The 8,129-nt window shown below is 36.6% G+C and overlaps 4 protein-coding genes across 7 annotated transcripts; 2 read left to right on the forward strand and 2 right to left on the reverse strand.

Moving 5' to 3' along the window:
• Positions 1–198: 198 nt before the first annotated feature.
• Positions 199–4,090, forward strand: LOC148179813 (uncharacterized). Of its 4 annotated transcripts, XM_088030244.1 has the most exons (9): positions 199–386; positions 438–549; positions 652–759; positions 863–1,023; positions 1,137–1,418; positions 2,297–2,547; positions 2,599–2,779; positions 2,829–3,047; positions 3,097–4,090. In XM_088030244.1, the coding sequence occupies exons 1-9, from the start codon at positions 319–321 to the stop codon at positions 3,311–3,313; spliced, it is 1,599 nt and encodes a 532-aa protein (XP_087886370.1). In that variant the 5' UTR covers positions 199–318; the 3' UTR covers positions 3,314–4,090. The 4 variants fall into 4 exon arrangements, with proteins under 4 accessions (XP_087886370.1, XP_087886372.1, XP_087886373.1 ...); XM_088030246.1 differs by lacking the exon at positions 1,137–1,418 and having other exon boundaries at positions 2,291–2,547; XM_088030247.1 differs by lacking the exon at positions 1,137–1,418.
• On the reverse strand, positions 4,089–4,991 carry Trmt112 (tRNA methyltransferase subunit 11-2). Its single transcript, XM_088030248.1, has 2 exons — positions 4,727–4,991; positions 4,089–4,436 (listed from the first exon to the last, which is right to left on the reverse strand). Exons 1-2 carry the CDS (start codon positions 4,802–4,804, stop codon positions 4,140–4,142), a joined length of 375 nt encoding a protein of 124 aa, XP_087886374.1. The 5' UTR covers positions 4,805–4,991; the 3' UTR covers positions 4,089–4,139.
• Positions 4,992–5,162: 171 nt separating this feature from the next.
• LOC148179815 (uncharacterized) lies at positions 5,163–6,852 on the forward strand. The gene is made up of 5 exons (XM_088030387.1): positions 5,163–5,491; positions 5,541–5,686; positions 5,739–5,966; positions 6,078–6,356; positions 6,404–6,852. Exons 1-5 carry the CDS (start codon positions 5,296–5,298, stop codon positions 6,491–6,493), a joined length of 939 nt encoding a protein of 312 aa, XP_087886513.1. The 5' UTR covers positions 5,163–5,295; the 3' UTR covers positions 6,494–6,852.
• Positions 6,804–8,074, reverse strand: Uch-L5 (ubiquitin carboxy-terminal hydrolase L5). Its single transcript, XM_088030386.1, has 4 exons — positions 7,881–8,074; positions 7,767–7,830; positions 7,228–7,719; positions 6,804–7,181 (listed from the first exon to the last, which is right to left on the reverse strand). Exons 1-4 carry the CDS (start codon positions 7,954–7,956, stop codon positions 6,842–6,844), a joined length of 972 nt encoding a protein of 323 aa, XP_087886512.1. The 5' UTR covers positions 7,957–8,074; the 3' UTR covers positions 6,804–6,841.
• Positions 8,075–8,129: the final 55 nt, after the last annotated feature.

Below are 8,129 nucleotides of genomic sequence, written 5' to 3' on the forward strand. Positions count from 1 at the left end.
CTAAAATTTTTATTAATTTTAGTAATATTACAGTTGTAATGAGACACCACTATAAATTTTTGGCTAAAAATTTAATCCAAAAATTACACTAATAATTCGTTTTATGTAATAATTTGTCCTAAAATTAAAACAGAAATAATATTTTGTCACTTTTAATTTTTTTCACGAGATGGCGCCCTTAAAATTTCCGCCGGTAAAAACAATGTTGGCGTTGTTTTCTGTCACAAATGTCAAAACAAAAATAGAATAGTGGCGTAATAATTGTTATTGTTCTTTTTAATAAAATTTTATAACTATTAGCTCGAAAATTCGGTAAAAATGTCCGACAGACAAGACTCGATGCCCCCAGGTTGGGAATGCAAAGTAGATGGACTCACCGGAAGATCGTAAGCTGTTTAATCTCATTTGTGGTTGAATAATTTATTTCTTTTTTGTAGGTATTTCATAAATCATAACACAAAAACAACCACCTGGGATGATCCCAGAAATCGTAGATCAATCCATGCCACCCCCAAGCACTTTTCAAATATTGAACAAATCCCTCTTCAAGTGAGTGAAATTTCAATATTTCTAATGTCTGGAAGATGTTCTTTGTAAATGCACACACTTGTTTACTCTTTTTGAACATGCTGCTTCACGTGGATTTAACAGCACGGTTCACCAGAATTACGAAGGAATTATGTTTATCCCAGTCAACCTTCTCCTATACCAGCATTTCAAATGACTACAAACCAAAATTCCAAACCAAACGCGTTCCAGGTACTTATTTGTTACGTGTGATGAGTAGAGTTGATGTGTTTTTGTTGATTTTTGGGCTGTTGCTATCAAAATTTCATACTGACACTCCCATGTTCTTTCAAAGGAATTTCGCAGCACGTCCCGTTCAAGCCCCATAATGCTGCGTGGGGCAAAAGTCCAAGACAGTTCCTTATCAATCCAACAGGAGACCGATGACGCCGTTTCCAAAATCAGCGCGATGTTCCCGACCGTCTCAGACACCCACATCCGCCTCTTAATGAAAAAGTAAGTACTCTTCTCCAGTTTGTTTTAGCCCAACTAACAATGGTTCACTTTTGTACATTTCGCTTTTTCATACTAACACACCGCCTTTCATTTGCTTTTCTACCATTTTCTAGGTATCACAATAGAGAAGCGGTTGTGATAAGTGCATTGCAGGTGGAAAAAAATCCAATAACTACGCCTGGACCTTTTGCAACTCCCCCTCCTCAGAGAAACATTCATCATCCCAGCGTATACGCATTACATAAGACGCCCCCCCTTGGGCTTCGCTCTAGCTCCAGGGGTGGCAGTCCGATATTAAGACCAGGATCGGGGACGAACAGCACTGGCTCTCCGAGAGTTGGAGAGGCTTACAGGAGTTCTCCGCGGCCTCAGTCTTCTCCTAAATTAAAACTAAGGTCTTAGCTCAGTTCGCCCCATTATGGTGTTACCTAATTTGTCATTTTTATCATGTCCAAAATGCCTCAAAAACGGGTACAAGGCCGGTTTGGGCGTTTCGTTTAGTTCTCTTGCTGTAAAGTGTTCCAAAATGTCTCTTTGCTCTGGTTCTCATGATTGCGCAGCATTCGCAAGTTCATCAATCGTTTTCTGTATATTTCGCATGTTTCTTGTTCGTATTGCACTTTTAATTTGCATGCGCATTTTTCTTTTCTGAAATTTCTTGTTTTCTTGCGGCATCACAACACAAAATTGATGCTACTTTAACAGTTGAGTCGACGCAACTGTGCGCCTTTTGAAATCAGAATTATTTCCTTCTCTTTTGGAACACTTCTACCTTGATAAGTGATTGTATTATAGTCGATGTAGGTTTGTTTTTTTAAATAGGTAGTCATAGAAACACAGTAAAACATAAAAATTACGTGCACAATAATTAATCTTCTTTAGCTGGAAAATTACTATTGTTGTAACGAAAAAAGCTTTTATTGTGTTAATACTTTGGTAATATATGCAGCTGGTAAGAAGTATTCGATAAGTAAGCAAAAAACTCACTACTTATACATGTACAGTGTGAGCAATAATTAAAAGTACGATACAGTAACCATTTTAAAGTAATTTTTGCTCACTCTGTACATACTCTTCCGGTAGACCCGAACTATCTATCATTTTAGTTTACTTCCACCCGAATCATGATAGCGATTTATAGAACTCTTCTCATGGACACTAATTGTTAACTCTTCTGTGGATGTTATCTCAGCATGCTATTTTTATTTATTACATCTAGCCAACATTTTTTGCCATTTTTTCGCAGTAGATTCCTGACTTTCTGTAGTTACAGGTACATGAAATCCATTTACCCACGCGCTGACGAAACAGTAATTTTGGACATACTGTACAACAATGATAACAACATCCAGAAGACTTCTGAAATTTTAACCGACATGGGCTTTGAAAGAAAAGACACTGTGAAAATGGCCCAGCAAAAAATGGAAATGAAGACCGAAGCTATTAAGAAACAAGAAGAAATGAAAAAGGAAGAACCGCAAGCAGCACCTCCAAAGGTGAAAACTACCGACGAAAAAACAACGCGTAAGTTCATACTAATGGAAGCTAATGGGATTTTATCGATTCTATTTATAGTTACGGAAAAAATGAAACGGAAATATGAAGGTGTAGCCGATCATTTAATAACGATAGCGCTTGAAAGCGTAGACTTTGATGAGAACAGAGCGAATCAAATTCTGGAAATTATAGTGCAAGAAAACTCCGACAGTAAAGCGGAGGAAAACGGTGAAAGTTCAAATACAGAGACCGGAAATGAGTATGTTTTTCTTCATTGTTTAATTCCTCGTTATATCTAGATTTTGCAGGGAAATAACGGAAGAAATCGACGGACTAACAACGTTACCAGTTTCCCAAAGTCGACAGTCGATAAAATCGTTGCTAAAATCAGAGAAATCAGATAAAGACAGGGCAATGTTCTCGAGGATCATTGAAGACGTTGGAACAGAACACAGATCTCCGAACATTATAGACACTAAAGGGCCTAACCCTACGCTCACTCACGGCCCCAACAACAAGCTGTTACTGTAAGTCCTAAAGATAAAATTTCGAACAACTCACAGTTAATTTTTCTAGGGAAGACTACATAAATTGGCAGGGCCCTAATCTAAACATCTGCAAGGGACCACAAGTGCTCCAAAAAGGTCCAAACCGCTCTTTATTGGGGAACAGAACGTACCAACCCCGTGGCTCGAATCCCGAGTTATGTAAAGGCCCAAAATTGGGCCTCGCCAAAGGGAGTATTTTCTCGCAATTGAAGAGTGTTGCTGTGGGAGAATCTCGGGGAAAGTAGCAGTTCGTATGCAACATTCTCTAAATTTTTGAGGTGTATTTTAAAATGTTACGTCCATTTTTGCTGATTGCCTGTTTAATGTAATCGTGAGCGTAGAGTTGGTTGATGTTGGCGTGCAATTTGTGGTGTATAAGATCTCAACTTTTTCTGATATCAATAGATTGAAACCCCGCTTGGTTTTCTTCGTACATAACTTCGGTGACCAGATATAACAGTACCTGTTGATGCTTTATTAGAATCTGTACACTACCAGGTATTAAATAGTGCAATATTAGTCTATTAATGTAAAGCTTTTTAGTTTAAATTGTGCATATGTAATATACGGTAACATGTATACAGGTGATTCTTAAAGTTTGACTCCTTCTAGAAAGTGAGTTAAACACCGAAAATTCATACAGTTTTTTAAGAACCTCCTGTATAATTTGTGAAGGCTGTGGGTAGTAACGTAGTAACGAATGCCGCCCATTCTTCATCAAAGTAAATTGTAGTGCACATCGAGTTTAGCAACTCCATGATTCACCACAAATGTTCACTACTGCATATTTTAATTGCAAATATTTTTGTAAAAAAAAGACACGGTTAGAGTAGAAATACTCGTCTGTTATCAAAGTGCCCCAGCGCACCTCTTTCTTTACAGGATAAATTGTTCCAATTTCCGTAAACACATTTCTTTAACCCAATCAATTATTGTAATGTAAATTATTTGTTGCTACTGCAATATTTATGTGCCATTTTTTGTAATGTATGTGTAGATTGGTAATAAATCAGTGCAATACATACGTCAACTTATATTTACCTTAACAATAAACTTTAGAACAAAACATAATTACACCTCATCTTCATTTAGCAACAAATTCGGAATGCCGTTGTTAATGGGGAATTTTCGCCCAGTTTCTGGACATACTAGTTCCCCGTTTATTATATCGACTTCGAGGAGGACGTGGTGAGCTTTCTTCAGGAATTCTTGATCGTTTTCGTAGTTTTCTACGATTTCTTTGGGGAGGCCTTCCAATTGTCCTATGCTTTCTGCGGCGTTCCACAGAACTGCCCAATCAATTTTTGGGATGATTTTTGCAATGAAATCAGGGTTAAAGTCCACTTCTGACACTCTTACGTCCGCCGCCTGGAAAGAACAAAGTGAGGACTACCTAGCATTGGATTTTAGGTTGTTTTTGGCCCATGGATTATTTTTTTATTTTATTTTTTACTCAATAAATGCCTAACAGATTACGCAACCTAATTACTAGGCAAAAACACAAATATATAAAAATTAAATTAGTAGTATACACAACGAAATAACTAAATGACTATTTTTTTGGGGTGCCATAACCTAAAATTTCACTTCAAGACTTTTTTGTAAGCGTTAAATAAACTACAACTACAAAACACTTGCAATTTTAATAACAAACTTACACTAATTCCAAGAGGATATCCAACTGTAACCGCTTTCATGCATTTAGAAGTCAGCATGTTATGGGTCAACAACTTCATTTTTTCTCAAAACCACTTACTGACGCGTTAACACAATCTTATTTCATCCCACTACTAAAATTACCGAAAATAACGGGTATTTCTATTATTCAATACCTTTAATAGTTTCGTCGGAACATGGAAATTTAACTAACTCCGAAGAGTATTGAGCGAAAATAAAGACATTGACAGATATTCAAAATTGGCGCGCTTCAAAACCGGAAGTCTTTTAATAAATATTAATTTAGAATCTTATTTTAGATTAGAATTAATTATCCAGACCAGTTTCGTACATTTGAGGTGTAATAATTAATAATTCTTTAGCTACAACTACAGATTGGTGCTCCTTATTTCATAAAAGACTCTTTTTTGAGTACCGGTGACGTCGTAGTTTTTCCGGTGACGCGGAAATGAAAACCCCAGACTCAAGGCGTGTGGAGCCATTTTGGTTTTAGTTATATTTGAGGTTTTTAGTGACTAAGAAAAATAACCGTTTGATCTTGGCGCGTGAAATGGAAAGCGAAGTTGCAGAAGCGATTCCAGAAGCAGAAGAGGAATCTCAAGATTCACAAGAATTGGATGAAATTCCAGTGCAATTAGACGATTCGTATGAAACCCTCAGTTTAACCAACAGTTCAAATATCGTAAGGGGGAAATATTATAAACAAACTTATCGTCCCGCTTGGGAGCAAATGCCAGATTTTAAAGGTAAGGAGGTTTTATTGATGGTCTTGTTTTTATGTAAAGATTCTTAAAGGCTGGCTTAGAGGAGTTGTTGGAGAACCAACTAGGGCTTACTGCACTTACTGCCAAAAGACATTACATGCTCATCGGTTAAGTTTGCTCAAACATACTTGTACTATACGGCATCAAAAGGCTGCGCAAATTCATAATACTCGCAAGGTAAATTTTGCAGTTTAAAGTCGTTTGAATATACAATTTTATTTTGTAATAGAGTAAAGCTCAAGCAATGGAACAGCAAGAAATCCACGCGGTGGTGCTCCAGGAGGACGATATGAACCAAACAGAAATTGACAGTGAGGAGCATGAACCTATAGAATACACAGAAATTAACTCAGAAGTTGATGATGAAGACAACCTTCAGAAAGAAGACCAAGAATTAGTTGAAGAAGAGGAGGAAGATGAGCAGGGGATGGAGCTCCACCACGTCCAATTTGAGAAGGTAGGGAGGTTTGGCTACTTTTTGTTTTCACTAAAATTCCTCATTGTTATAAATAAAAGGAACTATATAGTTTGTTATAATTTTTTTTAATTGCATATTGTTTTCTAACAGCACAACCAACACTACCAAGGAAATCAATCAAAAGCACCAGTCTCAACTCATGTATTAGACACCACAAGAGGTTGTCCAGTGGCAGGATTACAAGTCAGCCTCTACAAACTCATTGATGGAAGATGGACTTACATTAATGAAGGCGTTACTAATGTAAACGGAAAATTCTCTGGTTTTGTTGACAGAGGTGATTTTACCCCTGGAAGATACAAGTTACACTATGATGTGGATAGATACTTTGAAGGGCGGAAACAAGACACCATGTACCCTTTTATTGAGGTAACTAAAGCACTCTAAATGATTTACATTGTCCCTTATATTTACAGGTGGTGTTTGATTGTCGGAACACAACTGAAAACTATCATATACCCATACTATTGAGCCCTTATGGATACTCGACCTATAGAGGATGTTAAACATTCCTAAATTTGATTAAAATTAGAGTAGTTTTTAGGATGCCTTAATTGCTAAAGTAAATATCAAAGAAATTTGAAGATCATGAACTGATCACAAGATCTTCAAGTCGGCAGTGGTAGGTAATACTAGTTAATTTTGTCATGATAAAAACTGTACAGTTCTTTGAGTTCTAACTTTAGATAAGATTTAGATTCAACTTGTACATAGATTTTTACATCGACGCAGATTATGTTGCTTTTAGTTAGTTAGCATATGTATTACTTTTTTTAATAGATGTAGTAATAAGCTTGTTCTGAAACAAAATCCTCGTAAGTTTTGAAACGGATTTTATTATAAAAAGTACACAATTAGGAGGACATTTTTGTCTTTTGTTTTTTAAGAGACTTCTGTTTCGCCTGTTCATACAACGCCATGAGTTTTCCTTCTTTGGCCAAAATTTTTAAAATTTCTACAATCAACGGCAAGTAGTTATGTTTACGCCTGATATTCTCGACCTTATATTGCCGTCTCTTGGTATCTTCTTCTTCAATAAGGAGACGTAAACGTGCTAACTCGGATTGTTGTGAGTCTGTTTCCATTCCAGACTCCTCAATGCCTTTTTGTATGCTCTCAATTTGTCTCTGGTACAACATTTTCTTGTCACTTACAATCGCCATGAGATTAAAGTGGATTTCGCCCTCATTATACCTGTAGGATCAATTAGTATTGCAACAATTTGAATGGTAATACACACCTTTGTATTCTCTTCTCTATAATAGGTCTGACTACATCAATCCAATCAGTATCGGCAGTAACAGGTCCTAAATCAATGGGACCTGATTTTAAGCCATCAAGTTCATACAGTCTGCCATCAATTGGTATATACCCAACAAAATGAAAGACATCTTCATTTTTGTTGGCCAAAGAGGGATCAAATTCAAATATCTGTTGCCTAGCAAAAGAATTATGAACTGACCTAATAACAGGTGAATTACTTATCGTTAATCCTTTCATATTTGCATCAAAACCTTGACAAAAATCTTTCAATTCACTTAATGTATGACCTAGCTTTAAATCAGAATGACGACAGTTTAATAATACACTTAAAATAGCCTGAGTCGCACACGCGTTTTCTATTACTTGCTTGGCAAAAAAAATCTTCTCTAAGCGGCTATCTTGGACCACAGAGCCACTAGGTTCGTCATCTTTGGTCCATTTAAACAAAAAAATGAGACCATGAATGGGTCTACAAACAATAATTAAGTATCACCTTGAATGGTAATAATCACCTACTTTAAGTTTTCAAACTGTTCAGGCTCCAGACTCCACAATTCTTCCACTTGAACCCCTTTTACCCCTAAAGGAAAAAACCGTCAAGCTTCTAAAACATTCAGAGATTTCACTCACCAAATTCGCGAATTAACTCTGTAAAGACGCCGGGATCACTTTCTATCAGACACCAATTGCCAGCAGTTTCTGCCATTTCTATACTTTATAAAAGCAGGAGGACGAATAAAAGATATTCTGCTGGCGGTTGTTAGAAATTAACCTCACAATTTTAACAAAATGGTTGTCACGCCAGCCATGTTTACAGTTGTTGTCTGTACGAGTTTTGCGGGAAATTTAAATCGGGACCCAAAATTAGGTCCAAACATT

The sequence above is a fragment of the Gnatocerus cornutus genome, chromosome 2 (genome assembly GCF_029298725.1).
Source record: "Gnatocerus cornutus isolate USDA-ARS CGAHR chromosome 2, icGnaCorn1.1, whole genome shotgun sequence".
Classification (NCBI taxonomy): Eukaryota; Metazoa; Arthropoda; class Insecta; order Coleoptera; family Tenebrionidae; genus Gnatocerus; species Gnatocerus cornutus.

What these genes read in the sequence shown, in the direction of transcription:
- LOC148179813 (XM_088030244.1), top strand. Translation starts at nt 319, where the DNA reads ATGTCCGACAGACAAGACTCGATGCCCCCAGGTTGGGAATGCAAAGTA. An exon ending in CCAAACCAAACGCGTTCCAG is followed by an intron (nt 760 to 862) that starts GTACTTATTTGT and finishes GTTCTTTCAAAG; the next exon opens with GAATTTCGCAGCACGTCCCG. An exon ending in TACCGACGAAAAAACAACGC is followed by an intron (nt 2,548 to 2,598) that starts GTAAGTTCATAC and finishes TTCTATTTATAG; the next exon opens with TTACGGAAAAAATGAAACGG.
- Trmt112 (XM_088030248.1), bottom strand. Translation starts at nt 4,804, where the DNA reads ATGAAGTTGTTGACCCATAACATGCTGACTTCTAAATGCATGAAAGCG. An exon ending in GATATCCTCTTGGAATTAGT is followed by an intron (nt 4,437 to 4,726) that starts GTAAGTTTGTTA and finishes TGTTCTTTCCAG; the next exon opens with GCGGCGGACGTAAGAGTGTC.
- LOC148179815 (XM_088030387.1), top strand. Translation starts at nt 5,296, where the DNA reads ATGGAAAGCGAAGTTGCAGAAGCGATTCCAGAAGCAGAAGAGGAATCT. An exon ending in ACCACGTCCAATTTGAGAAG is followed by an intron (nt 5,967 to 6,077) that starts GTAGGGAGGTTT and finishes GTTTTCTAACAG; the next exon opens with CACAACCAACACTACCAAGG. An exon ending in CCATGTACCCTTTTATTGAG is followed by an intron (nt 6,357 to 6,403) that starts GTAACTAAAGCA and finishes TTATATTTACAG; the next exon opens with GTGGTGTTTGATTGTCGGAA.
- Uch-L5 (XM_088030386.1), bottom strand. Translation starts at nt 7,956, where the DNA reads ATGGCAGAAACTGCTGGCAATTGGTGTCTGATAGAAAGTGATCCCGGC. An exon ending in AGAGTTAATTCGCGAATTTG is followed by an intron (nt 7,831 to 7,880) that starts GTGAGTGAAATC and finishes TTTTTCCTTTAG; the next exon opens with GGGTAAAAGGGGTTCAAGTG. An exon ending in ATAGAGAAGAGAATACAAAG is followed by an intron (nt 7,182 to 7,227) that starts GTGTGTATTACC and finishes TTGATCCTACAG; the next exon opens with GTATAATGAGGGCGAAATCC.